General features: G+C 35.2%; 1 protein-coding gene across 1 annotated transcript in view; it reads left to right on the top strand.

The window, feature by feature from the left end:
* Nucleotides 1-18,578, top strand: part of LOC146996137 (cytochrome P450 3A21-like) — a 57,611-nt gene that overhangs the window by 12,636 nt on the left and 26,397 nt on the right. Inside the window, exons 4-6 of the mRNA XM_085820004.1 lie at nt 3,271-3,367; nt 12,124-12,240; nt 16,022-16,110. Coding sequence (XP_085676130.1) covers nt 3,271-3,367; nt 12,124-12,240; nt 16,022-16,110 — 303 coding nt within the window. The remainder of the gene's footprint in view (nt 1-3,270; nt 3,368-12,123; nt 12,241-16,021; nt 16,111-18,578) is intronic.

Here is an 18,578-nt window from a genome sequence, read left to right as displayed (position 1 = left end):
GTGCATAGCTTTCTCTTAAAACTTGTCTGCACGGCAGGGGGAAATAAAACAATTTTGATTATCATTCTACTAAATATAGTTATCTAAATACAAAATTCACAACAATATATTGATCTAATTTATAGCATTTTAATTGAGGGAAATGATTGACTGATTTTTGAAGCCAATTCAATAGCTCATCAAACTTGAAATCGATGCTTTTGAACTTTTGAGGTCATCAAATTTTTTGTTAATAATTATTTCCGTCCGCAAACTGAAAGCAGTTTACAGTTCCCCAGTCTGCCAATTTGCCGCCTAGACGGTATAATGGTTAGGGTAGCCGACTGCGATACCAAATGACTCGGGTTCGAATCCCGGAGAAGGTATGGTGGTAACTGCCCGTCTCTTCATAGGAGGCAAAGATGGCCCACCTATTAGGTGCCTCCATAATAAAGTAACCACCCCTTCTGGCCTTAGTAGTGGCCAAGCTGAAGTCGGCTGAAGACCCGCCATTGGTTTAAAAAAATGTCCAGTTTTATTGCTGGTACCTACAAAATGTTCTAAAATAAGTTATTATTTTGATCACGTTTTTCGGTGTACCTCATATATACCACACATTTAAAACCTTTCCACTGCAGCATAACATAATGGTGATACGCTTCAGTTTCTCTTCGTAAGGAACTCATCAGCGGTCGAGTGGCACAATCGCCGAATGCTAATAGTTCGACTTGGGTTCATATCTTGTCGAAAAGCTGGCAGCATAGTGGTTTACCCCAATTTTAATACGAGCCTGTGTCCCTTAGAAAGTTCCTCGCGAAATCATCCATCCTCTTACGAGGAAGGTCTTCAAACCATAAGCTGTTTGAGTTCCTGGGAAGGAAAAAAGTAGTAGTACTTGCGTAACCAGAGCAAGCGTGGTAGTAGAATTCGATAAATTTTCAGAATGCGTCAAATTCTGTTCTTCAGTTTTTAGGAGTGATCACTGCTTTTCCCCTTAGTAATGGCCAAAATCTATGATGGCTTGTGTGCCCGACATTGGGGAAAAAATACACTGTTCTACCACAGGCGGGCCCCTGTTCCACAGATCACGTAATTTAAGTAACAGAAATTATTTGAGGTTCGTATAACGCGAATGGGCTGGCTGCATGGACCGTTTTGGGGTTTTCCCCATGTGTGACGTGTATACGAGCCAGTTATCCTTAGAAAGTCCTCCACGAAAGCATCCATCCCCTTTGGCAGATAGCTCTCGTGGCTTTGCCGTAATCACATAAACCAAACCAAAGCAAATAAGTTTTTAGGAAACACAGTCGCCATTTTCATACCTATTCTTTTTGCTTCAGTCCTGTTTCCAGCGATTTTTTAACAAATTATTAAACCCTAAACTCAATCTCCCTAAATTGTAAAATATATATTTGTGAGGTTTGATGCAATGAATGAACTGTGGTAAATTTTCTGCAGGAATCCAGTATTTTGCTGTAAAATTGCCAAAAAGAACAATTGTTTTGAATCGAGCAAACGCCGTGAAATTTCCACTTAGAACAAAGGAAGCGAAAACCCGCTTGTAACATTTATTGACTGATTCTCTAAATAAATACCCATTTAAAACATAAAATGCCTATATAATTTTTTCCTTAAATAAAAAATCGCCAAACTGCTCCAAGGTAATTGCGATGATACTTAAATACCAAATATATGTTAATCTATTCATCTAGAAATACAATAAAAAAATTAGTAGGTAATTTTTTAAAAAGGGACAGGAAGTTAAAAAAATTAAAAGAGTAATAATGAGCTTTGGCGATACAGCGCTTTTTGGCAACATTCAACATTTTCAGAGAACAGTTTTGAAAATTTGTAAAGTCGCCAAGTTGATGGATTCATTCAAGGAAAATGTAAAATGATATACGAACAGATTTTGTTGTTACTTTGTGCTCACTTGTCTGACAGCAACATCAGCCCAAGCCCAGGAAGTTCCTCGTAACAAGGAGCGCTCCAAGATACGCCTACCGTTGGCAACAGCCTTGAGCACCATACAGGTGACAGGGCGATTTTGCTCAGTTCAGCCCCCAACTTTGTTGGAGAGCACCCCGGGGGACGGGTCCGGACGGGTCCCACCCCTCTCCCGTTCTACCAAGCCACACGAGAGGACTTTCGGCTCGCCGCATATTTAGAGTGCCGCCATGCCGCACAGACACTGTACATTTACAAACATCCATGCCTTCTCCGCGATTTGAACTCGGACCCTTCGGGAGGGCAGTACCGATTGGGCAACATACGAAGAAATAAAGAAAGATACATATTTTGGCATTTAGTATGAGTAACTTAAAATGAAAACCTGAGCAGAACAGATGAAAGTTTAATCTTTAAAAAACTAGGCCAGAATACAGAAAATTCTGTTAAAGTTTTACTGTGTAAAGATGTCTCGTGTTGTAGACATTATGGCACAATGCAAATAGTTACACACTTTACGTGATAATGAGTATTGATTACGGATTAAAATGGATGCATAGACGAGAAACAGTGTATAAGGTATTTCTCCCGCTTTCCTAGCGTAACTTCGTGATGTAGTGGTTCTGCACGCTGGGCCGGTATTCCAGAGGTCCGTTATTCGATTCCCGGCAAAGGCGTTGTTAATTTTTCATTTTGCGCGTCTCCAAAAAATACCTAATGTGAAAAAAGGTTAAAGCAGTAGTTTGTTAGCAGTAGTTTGTAGCACCAGTTGCATTCAGTGAACTTAATCGAATCACAAATTTCACGACTACAAATAACTGCCAGTTGGTTTAAGAAATACAAATTCCACAAGGTTTTCGAATTCATCCAGTTGCCCGATTGTATATGAATCTGCATATATAAAACGCTTGTATATGAACTTTGAGTAGTATTTCCACATGTTCATTGAATGAGGTGATTATAAATCCATTGCGTATAATGGCTTGCAGCCTGAAGATACTGTTATTTTTTAATAGATTATATGAAAGTTGGTCAGTTGTAATAATATCGAAAAGTTTCCAAATTCAAAACCTTTCTATATTCAGAGATTACATCAGAAGTTGCATTTCTTTCCCCATGACGTGTGAAACTTCAATCAGATTCTGAACAGATTCGTAGGCGTGCAGATTTTGAGCATTTTTTAAACGAAGAGCAGATTCGTAGGCCTTTATGTAAACATTCGCGGTTCGCAGACCCTCATATAAAAACATTCTATAAATAATCAAAATAAAAATAGTAGGAATTTACTGGATGACTGATATTTTATTTGGTAAATTATTGATTTATGGATGTGTTTTCCACCAGGAGCTTCGAATTTCGAACACCGCAACTCTTAGTTGCCGACCCTGAGCTTCTGAGAGACATATTGGTGAAGGATTTTCATATTTTTCCAAATAGAAGGGTAAGACAATTTAATAGAACAATTTTCTTATCTTTTATATTAACATTTGATTAAAACAATCAGTTTTAATTGACTGTAATTCAGATGAAAATATGATAAAAATGAAGTGAAGTATGCGCAGGTGTACGAAAAGTAAGAACGAAGCGAAGAAATTAGAATAATAGCGAAATGAATAGTCAAAAGCGTTCAAAAAGGCCAATCTGGAAATCAGTTACAATGTAGCATAATAGGGCGTGTTCAAATGTGCAGATTGACTTTATAAAGGCGTGTGAAAAACAGGAATATGGTGTGCGTGCGTTTAGCATGTAAGTGAAAAATCATTAATTTTATTCTAAACTTCACAAATGTTTTTCAGTTAATTATTTTTTATCAGAATTGCTTCATGTAGTTGCTGAATAAAGTTCGAAATTACAAAATCTTGTTAATTAAATTTTCGAAATAAAATTGTTAAAAGCTGATGTCTTTGGAATGTTAAAAGCGATCTGTTTAGTATTATCTCTTTAAGAAGGTTAAAAATTCACTCTTTAATCTCAAAGCTGTACTTGGGATTATCGTACAATCTTAGCAATAAGGCTGTTCTAGAAAAAAGCGGCTTTGTTTTAAGTTTTTCTTCCAAGTGCTTTTGTCATTTAAAGATAAAATTAATTAACTGCTTGGATTGAAATTTATACACAGTATGCCTAATAAATTTTAACTTTTTGATACATTTTGAATTTTAGGTTTAGATAAATTGGTTTAGGAATTAATCACATTTAAATACATTTTTATTCAGAAATATTTGAATTTGTTTATTCACTTTCCACAGATTTTTCACGCTCATACAGAGGTAGCTTGCAGATATGCTTGACCTTTTGACGGTCATCTACGAGCTCTTCTCGCGTTCCAGTTATTAACCGCAGTGGGAGCAAACGAACGCAGCTGGCACTGCTTAATTGCATAGGGAAAAACGAATTGCTTAATCTGTGCCGAATGATTGATGGGGTTAATGCATCAAATACACCCGACGCTAGAGGAAACGTTTTCGAGAAACTTGTTTCCTCCAGCACTGGCGAATAAGTTTTCCTGCGCATGCTATGTCTCATGTAACAGAAAGCACAAAGTGTACATCTAGGAACTCTCTGCAGAAGCCAACCAAGCGATGATTCCCGAAAATGTTTCGTCATCTTGTTTTACTGGAGCGTTGAAGTTGATACCTTCTAATCCTGGTAAGGTATCTGACCATCACAAGGAGTCAAAGGCTTCAGGATATTGACAGACATCAAAAGGGTGTGGAGTCTCGCCACTATGTTGGCTTTCATTTACGTATCTTTGAGAATATAATCCATAGACTTCTCTTGAGAGAAACCATATTGTCTGGCATCCGCGATATTATAAGATGACAAATAATAGTCAGAACGAGAGATAATAATCTCTTCCATCATGCTGCGAAAAGCTGACAGACAGAAAAGTGGACTGTACTTTAAAAGTGCTTTCTTTTTAAGAAAAAAGACGACATCTGCTCGCTTGATCCTAGTCAGAAAGTGTCTAATCTTCCAACAAGTGCAAATGAGGTATTTTTGAGCTCTGGGTAAGCCATAAAAGTGACTTGGATGATACTGTTATCAATACCATCAAGATGACCTACAGATTTTCTCTTAACAAGAGCTTCTACCATTTTTGAGATTTCAAAGTCGGACACAGCTGGGTGTGCATGTTGCACATTTAGCGGCTTGCAGTTACAACAGATGGGAGACACATAATGTTGGAGTGTCGAGGTGGGGATTATGTTCAATAAAGATGATGTTTAATGTATATTATATAACTATTTCTTTGATGGAGGTTGATGGAAAACCTATGGCTAGTGGAAAGGGGGAAAAGTTTCTAATATACTGATCTATTGATAGCTGTAGTGTGTGCAGAATTTTTGCCGGTTACCCACTCTGCTTTACAGATGTCTCTTGGGAAAACGCTGTGTTATTTCTTCTTTCGAAAAGTAGTTACATGCGTTGACTATTTTGATAATCATAAAGTTTTAGGACGGTGTTTCAAGGTTTGGAGTTCAAGAGGCAACGGAATTATTCCAGCAGAGAATCAATATGAGGCATCAGTGCCTGTTTGAATTGATAAAACTTTCCATGTTAGGTTTTGTACCCTTTTCGGTGCGACTGGTATAGTGGTTAGTATTCCTGACTGTCACATCGGCGGGCCTGGGCTCGAATCCCAAGGAAGGCATGGACGTTTGCGAACGTATAGCGTCTCTGCGCAAGGGGCACTCAAATTACACAACGAGTCAAAAGTCCTATCGTGAAGTTGGTGTTAGGGAAAGAAAAGTGGAATATCATCAGACCGCCCCTCTCGCGGGGTTTTTCTCAAATTTGGAGTGAACTCTTAACAATTAAGGCTCGGTGATACATAATATATAGCTACGAGAATGCACAGGTGCCTTCAAACTGTACCTTTAAGCAATCATTTTATAGTCGCTAAGTAAAGTGGTTTCTAACACCTGTCTTGGATATGAGAGTATCTTTCGGTCATCTATTTAGCTTTGGTAATACTACTAAAAGCTGACGCACTGGTGTATTATTTATAGGGCTTCCTGGATTCGAATCCTGGAGAAGGCATGGATGTTTGTTAACGTATTATGTCTGTACAGCAAGGGTACACTCAAAATACGTGGTGAGCCGAAAGTCCTCTCGAAAGGTTGGTGACAGCCCCCTAGTTGATCTCTTTCAAAACTGGGGGAGCGTAACAGTTAACTAGGTTCAGCAGTATCTCAATCACCCATGGTACTACAGAGAGCACTCTTATTGAGTGGTAGATGAGGTGAGTTAGAAGGTCACATTAGATGACACCAGCTTTAATACTTTTGACGGGAAAAACTGGTGACACCATAGTTGTTCCTCCGATACATCTTTTCTGGACGAATGTGTTCCGAGTTCCTCTTTATGTGACATCATTACGCTTAATCATGCAGCAGCTATCACTGAGCTAGTGGAGTTCAAGATATTCGCCGTATTTATTGATCCCCACGGTCTCCGACGGAAATCTAATCGCACACATGTTGGACATTCTTCGGAAGTGCTTCAGCCTGGCATAACGTTGCTACGTCGTTTGCAATGAGCAACGATATGGTAACTGCGATCGGTGCTTGAGAGTCATGGGCCATTTTGAATCAAGAGATCCTTGACGTTTTTGTACAGAGCATAAAATTCAGTGTAAATTCTGCAATCCAATCAATGCAATTATAGTCCTATTGAGGATTTCATTTTTCATGTTTGCCGCATGTCGCATGTATTCTGTCTTGCTGTATTCAAAGCCTACTTTCGAACAAAAGTTCTTTGTTCTCCTTGGATTCTTTCTTTATTATTTACTTTAGTCTTAGATTTCGACGAAGTTATGCAATGCTTTGCGCGAGTATAAAATACTGTTTCTCGACGTTACGAGTGAAGTAGAAACAGCTAAAAGTTTAACAAAGTATCAGATACACTACGAAAAAAAAAAAAGGAGGAGACAGTTCTATATTTCTCGTTCTACTGGGATGATTGACGAAATTCAACTTGCGTTTTTCATGTCTCGAAAGGGAGACGTAGGATATGTATTAGATTTATATATAGCATTGTTCTAATATAGGTATTTTAACACAAAAAGACTTTTTCTGAAATAACATACCAACGTTTTTCTATATTTCGATTCTACAACTCAAATTACGCCAAACCAGTAAGTTTTGTAAAAGTCGCACGAGTCGTTTTTAAAAAATTGGCTTTCAAAATTTTAGCTCCTCAATGTTAATTGAGTTTGGTATATATTTATTAATCTCCCTTTTTTTTTATTAAACTTATTTTATTCTTCCTTTCACATTTCGAAATTCGGGTTCATTCCAAATAAAATTCACCCATTTTTTATGATTTATTTATTTTTAAAATTTGTATTTTTAAGTAATTTTTATAAATTTTTCAAAAAAATTGAATTACAGTGTCTCATAAAAGTGATGGGACACTTGTGCTTTACAAAAGAAAACTGTAATAAAATTAATTTAAAAAACATGTAAACATTTTTTGTGGGTGTGTTTCATACTTAAATTAAGTAACAAATATTAAATAACATACATTTCCTCAAAATATTAAAATATTAATTTAATAAAACTACAGTTGTTTAGAACGGAGCAAAAAATGGCTCACATAAGTGATGGGACACCATTAGATACTAATACGTACTACAATAAAAATATTTTTTGGGGTTTTTATTTTTACTTCAAAAGCAATTGGGAATAATTTATAAAATCGTCTGCAGTATTTCTCTCCAGTTTGTTTTGGAATTTTTGTGTTTTTTAGCTCTGTGCAGCCATGAATGCTAAACGAAAAGAAACTTTGCCTGAAATTCAAAAATTAGTTATTAATTTGCATATTGAACGTGGAAAATCTATTAGAGGAACTGCTGAAACAGTTGAGTTATTCAACAGTTTTCAATATCATTAAACGATATAAAAAGAATCATATGATTCAGGATAAAAGAAGACCTGGCCGACCATCAAAAGCTATCTAATCGAATAAAGCGAATTATCGTTCGAAATATTAAAAAAAATCCAAGAATGAGTGCTCCTAAAGTTGCTGCTGATTTACAAGCATTATATGGAGCAATTGTTAATCCTGAGACTATTAGAAGAGTAATTCGATCTGCTGGATACCACGGTAGAGCAGCCAGGAAGAAATTCTTTGTAAGTGAAAAGAATAGAAAACTCAGACTGGCTTTCGCAAAATCCTACATAAATAAGAAGTATGATTACTGGAATGAAGTTATATTTGCTGATGAGAGTAAATTTAATATATTTGCTTCTGACGGTAGAATCTTGGTGTGGAGAAAACCCAGGGAAGAATTATGCAAACAGAACTTGGTGCCAACAGTAAAGCATGGTGGAGGAGGAGTTATGGTATGGGAGTGTATGTCGTCCGCTGGAGTTGGTAATCTTGTTTTTATTGACAATATAATGGATCAGTACAAGTATATTGACATTTTAAATCAAAATTTGAAATCTTCAGCACGAAAACTGAACCTTCATAACGATTTTAAATTCTACCAGGACAATGACCTCAAGCACACTGCTTTGAACGTTGGACTCTGGCTGCTGTATAACTGTCCTGAAATAATAAAAACACCACCACAATCTCCAGACTTAAATCCTTTAGAGAATATTTGACAGGAATTGGACTCAAGAATTCGCAAACACACGATTTCTTCAAAACAAAGATTAAAATCGGTGCTTCAAGAAGAATGGGGTAAAATCACTCCAGAAATCACAAAAAATTTGTCGAATCCATCCCAAGAAGATTAAATCATGTTTTAAAAGTAAAAGGAAATCAAACAAAATATTAAAACCTTAAAAAAGTAACATTTTTGGATAAATATTTGATGGAAAAGTAAGTGTCCCATCACTTATGTGCGCCATTTTTCGCTCCGTTCTAAACAATTGTATTTTTATTAAATTAATAGTTTAATATTTTGAGAAAATGTATGTTATGTAATAATTGTTACTAAATTTAAGTATGAAACACACCTACAAAAAATTTTTACATGTTTTCTTAATTTATTTTACCACAGTTTCCTTTTGTAAAGCACAAGTGTCCCATCACTTTTGTAAGACACTGTATAATCTATAAAAATTTTACTATCATCTTAAAGTAGATGTATTTCTAAACATACCTGCAAAACATTACAGTTTTTTTATTCAAAATTGCTGAAGATATACGTGAATTTATATATTGGCGGGTTTTGAAATTTGGCATATTTGTTGAAAGCGATAAAACATCAAATGTGGTTTAGATACTTTGCTAAAATTATTTGAAAGTTAGAACGATGTCACTTTTTTCCCGCTCATTCGCAATGTAAAACGATAAGAACGAGGTGCCTTTTTTTTCGCTTCGGCATGACTGAAGCGAAAGGAAAATTGGTTGCCACACATTAAGAAGTTCGCAAAGCGAATTATTCTTGGCGCAAACTAAAAAAATTGCGCCAAAATAAATTTTTCCGTAAATTTCGCACCAAATTTTACAAAATTTAATGTCTAGGCATAATTTGAATCGTAGAATCGAAATATGGAAAAAATGGTTTGTTACTTCAGAAAATGTCCGATTTTTGTGTCAAAATACCTATGTTAGAACATGGTATATATACATTTAATATATATCCTAAGTCGCGCTTTCGAGACATGAAAAAGGCAATTTGAATTTTGTCAATCGGCCCAGTAGAACGGAAGATATAGAATTGTCCCATTTTTTTTTCTTTTTTGCGCAGTGTACATTTTATTACCAAGCATTTATAAGGTGTGACGAGCTACGATAGATATCTAAAAATTAGACAAGAAAGTAAGCTTAGTTTGGTACTGATTTTGAGTAAAACTCTATAGATTTCTAAAGCGATCAGACACGTCCCTCTTCTTCAGGAGTAAAAATATGAAGCTTCTCCAGTTGAGATAGCTTTGTAAAAGAGAAAGAGAGCTTCGGTGATCAGCAAGCCATGTTTGGGGCAGCTGCAGAAGGACAGGGAAGTGGCGAAAGCTGACCGGAAAATATGAAGAGGTTTGCAGAATCCGAAACGTGGTGACTTGCAGGCACCTACCTATACAATACGAACAATACATGTATGCAGAAACATTAAAGAAAAATTCTATGTACAATATAAAATATCATCTGTTCTGACAAAACAGCAATTACTTTGAAGTGATTGCTTCTTGAGTAAACAGGAAGAAATAATATGGAAGTAACCTATGTACAGGAACAAAAATTTTTCAAAATTGCTCTTTCAAGGGCAAAACAATCAAAAAACTGTGAGTTAGCTCGCTTCCCTCCTGAAGTAATTTAGACTTCAGCTTAAATACTCGTCTTTACCTTATTTGCATAAAGCGTAATACTGAAAACTCATTCTGTGAGGAAACGTAGGTGAAAAATTAGTAGGTAAAGGAAAGGTGTGTTCCAAAATAAAAACAAGTATTAGAAAAATAAAGTAAAATCCTACAAATTAATAAAGATAGTTTAGTTTTTTGAAGCTAGTAACGTCAAAAATCAGTTGTGTCCTCGTCGTAATTCAAATGACGGTTCTTTCCAGTTTAGTAACTACAGGTATTAATCACTTAATACAGATAGTACGCATAGAGAATGTATATAACTCTTTATAAAAAGTCAGATTTTTTTTCCTTTTCCTTAATGTTAATAAATAGCTATTTTGTAAAAATTATGTTAATTTTATTAACAGTGGAATTTTGAGTTAAGCTTTCTTTCCTGTCGATTCTTACTTCAACTTACCACTTCCGGCCAGAACGTAGTTTTAGAATAACTTCTGAATATTAATGAAGAAGAGTGGTATATAACCGCGAAGTTCTACAGTCTTAGTGAGAGAGATACCAGATATTCTGGCTGCACGCGCCTTCCTTTCTAGTTTCCTCTCGTAAGCTATTATTACGCTCGGCGGTACTTTAGGCCCTTGATAGCTTCGCAGTCAATTAACGTTAAGGTCCAGTTCTGTAACAATCTTTCAACTCTGTTAGAATCTTGATAGCTTCGGCTATATCTCTTTAGTTACGATTAGTTTAGTTTAATTCTTAGTCTCTTAAGTTCAAACCCAAGTGTCGGCTTTATTGTTGAACTCTAAGACAGAGTTTTGTTAAATTTTAATTGAAATAATAAAGGGTTATTTTACTCTTCTATCTTGTTGTTTCCTGTCACACGAACTCAAGCGATTATTCGGTTATCAGTTCTTAAGATTCTTCACTTCCAACAGTAACTTAGAATTACACAGTGGAAATTCCTACAATTTTATAAATAGCAGTAAATGGTACATAGTTAGCTGTAAAAGCCGAAATAGTTTAACAAGTTCAGCGGATTAATTTGCTCGGCTACTAGTACATAGCTGAGAAATTATTAATGGGAGTTGGAACCCCAAAATCTTCAAAAAATTGTGATTTCGGATTTTTGCATTTTCAAATTCTCTACACTTTTATCTTTCTAAAAATACCATTCTTTAATCTCTATGAAAATTAGAACTGTAAAAATATCTAGTTTTAATTTGTCATCTACTCCTTTGATCAATGAGAATTTTTACATAAAAACGCGTTTTTCTCCAAAAGTGATTTTTTTTATACTCGATGTACTTTTTCTCAGAAGGTATCTAAACTTTTTATGGCTTATTTATTAGGCTCCCTAATATTTACTGAAATGAGCTTTTTGTAATAAACTTAGAAAAACAAATTTTTTAATTTTTTTGTGTGAGAAAAGTGCTAAATTTTACTATGCCTGACAAAATATCCTGTAATTTACTCTAAAATTCAAAATGTTTCAAAAGCTCATTTCAGTATAATCAAATAGGTATACTTTAATTATAGAAAAAATTTCGAGCTTGTATCTACAGCAGATTTTGAGAAAAGGTATACATCGAAAATGGCCAATTTAACATTGTCGGTATAGGGGTTTCTGATACCCCTTAATAACATTACATTTAAAAATTATTGGATGAAATTCTGATTTATTCTTGTTTAACCAGCTTTTATTCTCTATACGGACTGGCCACCGAAATAAAAATGTATAAATTTGAACCAGTTAGTTGCTTTCCTAAATTAATATCTCAAAAACAATTCCAGGAATAAATATACATTTATTCTAGTAATTTAAAGAGATTATTTTTAAATAATTTAATTTTTTGGGGTAAAGAAATGCTTTAATGTGAGTCTGTTTTGAAATATTTTTAAATATATCAAGAACTGAGACTTGTGTATAATTTAATTCGTACAGGAGATTTATATGGGTGACCCAACAGTGGACAGTATGGTTACATCATTGAAAGGTGCAGAGTGGAAAAGGGTGCGAACTATAATCACGCCAGTTTTTACGTCTAAGAAAATGAGGATTGTAAGTATCTCCTGTGCACTTTTTTATAAGTGTGCATAAAATTTTAATTTATTTGAATTATTTATAACAGTTACCGTTTTTAGCTGTTCTCACAACATTTTAATTATTTATCATACGCGAGCTTAGTGGATAATCACAGCCATATATTTAACTGCAAATTATTCGAATAAATTATCCTATTTATGGTCTTATGCCCTCGTACAATCGCAAACAGAAAAATCTGTATTTTGTTTTTACTTACTACTATCTTTAATCTTGGGCGAATCAGCATTCTCTGCAGTAAAATCTCTGAAATATATAGAGAGAGTATCCAACTGGTGTATTTTGAAGATGATTTGAATGCTAATCTGTGTACCGCATAAGACCTTTGTGAAACACTCCAGCCGTAGATTTTAGATTAATTATGTATTAATAATAATAATTTAAAGAACCAGCCATTGCATCACGAGAAGCCGGTGGTCAATTTAGGGAGTCGTTAACAGATTAAAGCTGAGAATTATTAGCATAAAACATTAGTTATTCAACACTTCAGGAAACTTTATATTACTCGTTTTGGCTATTTATTATTTACGTAACATATTTACTAAATTTAGGGATTAGCTTGGTAAAAAGTGTAAATATGTAAAATTTACCATAGGTTTAGTTAGTCTTCGATATACATATCTCACAAGTCCACACACTTAGTGGCATGCAACCTGCTGTATATATACTTGTGAAAAATCTACTTTTGGTACTGTACCTCGTAACAGTTACTAGCCAGCCTTTACAACCTCCAGTCCTGCTACAGTCGCATCAACTTTACTTGTGTATTCTGTGGACTTGGGTTCTACCTTATTTCCCTCGTCTGAAATGCTATCATAAAATGTTACGTCACTCAATCTGCACCCAAGATGAGGCTAAGACTAGGTACCTGCTTCTGTGAAATCTATCGTAACAATTACTTGCACTTCCAGAATGAAGTAAACCTGTAGGTTTATCAGACAGGATTTCAATTTGGGGCATAAAAAATTGGAATTTGTGTCATATTGGGCGAATAAGGTGGGTATTACAAACACTTGTTTCTCTGTTAAAAGCTGCTGGACTACAATTGCTTTGTGGTAAAACGCATTTTCATTCTACAGGATGCATTCATTCTAAAGATTCTACATATCATTCTACAGATTCAGTCAGCTCTAGTGCCTTTAACGCGAGCTTTAAAAAAAGCTTTATTTACAGTTACAGGGGAGGCATATGATTAACGATTAGATAATTAATAACTTTAATTGAAAGCTGAATAATGACTGAGTAAGGAATTGTAAAAAGTATGAAAAAGCCAGATACCGTCACTCAGGTGAGCTTCATTAAAGGAAAGGCAGACCTCTGTAAATTCTCTGACGTTATCTATGACATTCCTGGCAAATTCACTGGAAATGCATGAATTTTTTCTCGGATGTAATTTTTCAGTATCTTAAAAGTGAAGTCAGTGAGCATAGACTTTATCTTTCTAATATTCCCGACAAGCGTGGAGGGCATTTAACACTTTCGAAATGAGGGATGAAACGTCATGGAAACATTCTTTATATCAGCGGTCACCAACCGGTGGTCCGTGAAAATGTTTTTATGATCCACAGAAAAATTGGGACATTATTTACATTTTTATAAAGATTTAGTTTTAAAAATGACGAGTAACAAAACCTATTATGGAATATGGATTATACATTTCTTTAATTTTAGATACTACTTTTAGCGAAATTCCTTCTGAATTTAGCGACTTTTTCGCTACTTTTGTATCTAGCGACATTTGAAAGTGAGAATTGGCATCCATGGATATGCTGCTGTTATCAATAATAGCGTGAATTAGAATTCTCTTCCCTTTTGAATTACAAACATATGCTATTCTAGTCGTTAATAACACAGTTTTTCTCCATGCCAATAGGCATCTTGATGGATTTTTATGAGAATTATCTGCATTCTTGTTTAATTGCATCACTGGAAGTTTCCGTTTTTGTTTTGTCTAACTGTTTATCGATGGCGCCATTGCTGATTATTAAGCGATGATTATTATGTTTACCATAATTAAAAACTGGCTGCATAACACTATCAGTTTATTGACATTGCTTTGTGAAGTTCCTTTTCAGTGATATGGAAATGTGGAGCTTTCGGTACAAGATGGTAAGTTTTTTGTACTTTCATATAATTTTTCAATGTGAATGAAATATGTGTAGTTTACTGATTATTATTGTATAAATGTATTAACCTTTTTTTAATTCATATTAGTGGTCCGCCAAATATAAAATTATATATGTAGTGGTCCGTGAAGTTCTAAGGGTTGACCGCTGCTTTAGATAACAAGTATTAAATTTCTTGCGATGTGGACGGTAGCATCCTACTATTGGAATCACACAAAACATGTGCCGATATGCCACCAACAACACCATATATCTAACTGATATAACAGTAGCAAACTGACCATTATCATTTTAAAAGAAAGTATGCCTAATCACTCCAAATGCATTAACAATACACCATACAATAACGTTTTTCTTATACTGTGAGACTTCTGATGCAATATGCATGGGTACTCTGATGCCAAGTATTTGAAGTTCTGCTTGTTGACATACCCGTTTACATCAAAATTAGCTTCACTGGATATCATCAATCAGCAAATTGGGCATTGTTGTTCGGTCCAATTCTGATATTGTCTGGCTAAAGTCAGTCATTCCTTTTTCATACTTTAAGTAAGTCGAGGTTTCCTTGCAGGTTTATAGGAAAATAAACCATAATCTTTGGTCAAACGTCTTGAAACAATACTCGAACTGATGTTGGTACCCTTTGCAGCCACAGCAGCTCTAATTTTATCGCAGGAGGTTGTTGGACATCAAGTCATCCTTCTTATCATACGATCATCACATGCACAAGTTTTTCTTGGGTGATCGCTTCTCTTAAGATCCGTATAATTTCTCGAAATTTTGAATTTACTGATAGATCGATGCACGTCTGTCTTGTTAACATTTACCTTCAAACTTATTTCACGTTCAGAAAAGCCAACGTCATGCAGGGCCACTATTTTTGCCCATTTTTCAAGCAGTGAAGGTTTTTTTTTAACCCATTACATTGCGTACACAGTACAACAGCACTGTGTAAGCAAAATCCAATAACGAACTACTGATAAATGAGACCACGTTATATTTATAGCAGTAGAAATCGTTTGATGCAACCACGAGCGAAAATGGTGTAATCCTTTAAAATACAGGAAAACGGCTACTGGTCTTAAACTTTTGCATGTGACTGTAAAATAAAAGTAATAGTGTTCGATATATGGTTATCCTTCGCGTGTATAAATCGCGCAGTAATTTTCGATACTCATTTTTTGGGGGAAAAGTGTGTAATGTGGGAATAGAGTACTTAATTTTTACCTCATAGTTTTTTATTGTCCATTTAAGTATCTGTTGTAGAACATTTCAGTATACTCATATATATGAAATTGTTACAGTGCATGCATGCACATTTTTTTAATTGGGAAATACTTTTAAAACCATAACATCGTGTTACACAGTAGGCCATTTTGTTTTCGGGCCAGTACCAGAATGTTGAAATTTTGATATATTAAATTATAAATCAAATTATTCCTTATTTATGAGATTTCTCTTCGACATATACAAATCATATAAAATGTATTGCTATTTAATGTTTCAAATATTGCAGCCCTTCTAATGCTACTGATAAAATTTTGTTTAAAAATTACTGAAATATGACTGGCTGTATATGAATAGAAATTTATTTCTTCTTTTACATATTGCAGATGTCTCATATTATAAACGACTGTACAAAAACTGTGATGCAAACGCTGGAAAAGCATGCTGTAAACAAAGAACCAGTTGACTGCAAGAAGTACGTTGTTTTTGTAATATGTTGTTATTTTAATAGGCTTCATTCATATTTCCAAATCAAACGCCATGTTCTATGTTTCGCTGTCATTAATAAGTTCGTGAGCCAGCCAGTTGCCGAGCTTCCTTACTTTGCTTATTGTCAGGGGCCTTGAAAGAGGTCAAAGTATACATTTAATTTTAGAACCCTCTTTCATAGAATTTGTCGTAGATCATATTCAATTAAATCATTTAATTTATTGGAGCAAATGGACGAAGGAGAATGCCCATGGATTTAAATTTGTAGCCTGCAGTTTCTTGAGCATAAGTTCGCAATTCAATAGTGAGTAAATATCTCGGTATTTGTTTCACCACAAAATGCTTTATAGATGATTTTACTTCAGGCGCTAGAGTATTTCCCGATTTGAACCCATAAAGTTATAGAATCCCTAACTAATTGGCTTTCATGATTGTCTTGATGTTGGTAATATTCAATGTTTGAATGAAATTTTGCGCTTCAATGTTGCTCTCGTTGAAAGAAACGAATACTATAATTGCAGCAGGCACATGTGATACTATCACATGACATAAAAAATGTCATAAACCTCAGTACTTGCTGTCTCTTGAAACCAGTAGAAATTCGACGTCATTCAACGGCCATTTTAAGTTCAACAACTCAATACTATTAAAATATTACTAAAATATGTGGCTTTGATATTGATATAATCGCAGGAACGTTTCTCTATTTATGGTTCTTTAAAAATCACGAAAGCATCCCTCGAAAACTGAAGGGAAAATATTAAATGATAAAAACGCCAAGCCGCAGTTATCTCATCATAATAACATTTTGCATACAAATAGCTTTAAATTCAACATATAAATGATTACATTTTGGCGGACATGAATAACGGAGTTACAGAGCAATGCGAAAGAGCATTCAGATCGGTATAAAAGAGAAACAATTTTAATTCTGTGGCATATCTTCCAGTCGCCAGTTTCATCAACTTATTTTGACTTTATGATGCCTAGCAAACGAGTTTTCGCACAAAATGAGTTTTAAATTCCCATCTGAGAGATTATGTACCTTGAAATAGCCTAAAAGGTACAGGGTGATCAAATCAAAGAATCGCATGACGTTTGGATAAAAAATTTGTCGCCATTCGTCGCTGCTGGCAGGATGGACTGAACCACGCAGAGCACAGCGCCAAGAATTCAGCGGTCGATCTAGGAACACATAAGGACAGAGCAGTCGTTGAAGACTTTCGCAGCACCTGATCCATCATTATCAACTATCCGGCATGTAACAGAGACACCAGTAGCTGCAAGGGCCTTAACAGGCGATCTTTAGAGCTGAGTCTCCACTCCCGACGCCCATTGTGCCAATTACCGTTCACCTAATGCATATCAACAAGCGTGTCTGTCGTAATGCCGGGCTCATTCCATCTGAATTTTCACTGATTGTCTTACGAATTCTTCTTTGAATCGAGTCTCGAGGACCAGAAAAACATGTCTAGAGACGTGCAATACGGCACTGGCATACTTATCTGACTTTCGCCTGTCACCTGTCTCAATTAATAAAAGGACATCATGGTATGAGATTGTCATTTCATTTGATCGTTCGGACCTCTTTGATTGTCATCCGTGACATTCTTATACGGCACCTCTGCTAACCTTGTGTCAAAGACACCGATAGGGTCACATTTCAGCAAAATAATGCTTAGTTGCATACAGCAGTTACTTCTACTGATTGTCTGCATGCTTGTCAAACACTTCCGTCATAACCTAGATCGCCTGACCTCTCTCCAGTAGAATACGTTTCACGTCTGATGAGCAGGCGCCTTGAAACATCCCATAATGTCGCCGATCTAGCTCGACAATTTGAGAGGTCGGATATTCGTGATGTGAAAATATCATTCCTACGGCCCTGCGAGCTGCCTTGTGATTAAGACCGGTAAATACTGGGAGTTCGATTCCAGGCGAACGGGCTGGTTGTATGATTGGTTTTCGTCATATTCCTCATTCGTAACGTGCAGAGGAGCCAATCTCTCATAAAAAGCGCTCCATGAAGGTATCTTTCTGCTCAGGCAGATAGCCCTCATAAACTTTGCTATATTCAAATAGCCTCGTGTACTTTAATCCTTGTCCAACGAGAAGTAGTGTGTTGAGATAATAAAAGCAACATTATTCTAGATTTTATATCTAGATAATGATGTGAAAATCACAAATGTAGTTCAAAACTTATCTTTTTTTTTTTTTTTTTTTTTTTTTGTTAGAAATTTGTAGAAATTAAATGAATTTTCAACCGTTCTTTGTTAAATTTGACAGATAACTGTAGATGCGGTATGTATGAATTGGCGCGACCATTTTATCGTATTATAGCGATTTTTTGAGAAAAAGAAAAGATTGATGACTTGCATTGCAAAAAATTATTTATTGCATTCCTATACATTATGACGTACTTACGTTTTGATTAATTGTTTATTTAGCAAATCA

This window comes from Stegodyphus dumicola, chromosome 7 (genome assembly GCF_044657685.1).
Source record: "Stegodyphus dumicola isolate Sdum_Otavi_A_Nest chromosome 7, ASM4465768v1".
Lineage (NCBI taxonomy): Eukaryota > Metazoa > Arthropoda > Arachnida > Araneae > Eresidae > Stegodyphus > Stegodyphus dumicola.
The sequence above is the reverse complement of the archived record's forward strand: the minus strand, read 5'-3'. Positions and strand labels throughout refer to the sequence as shown.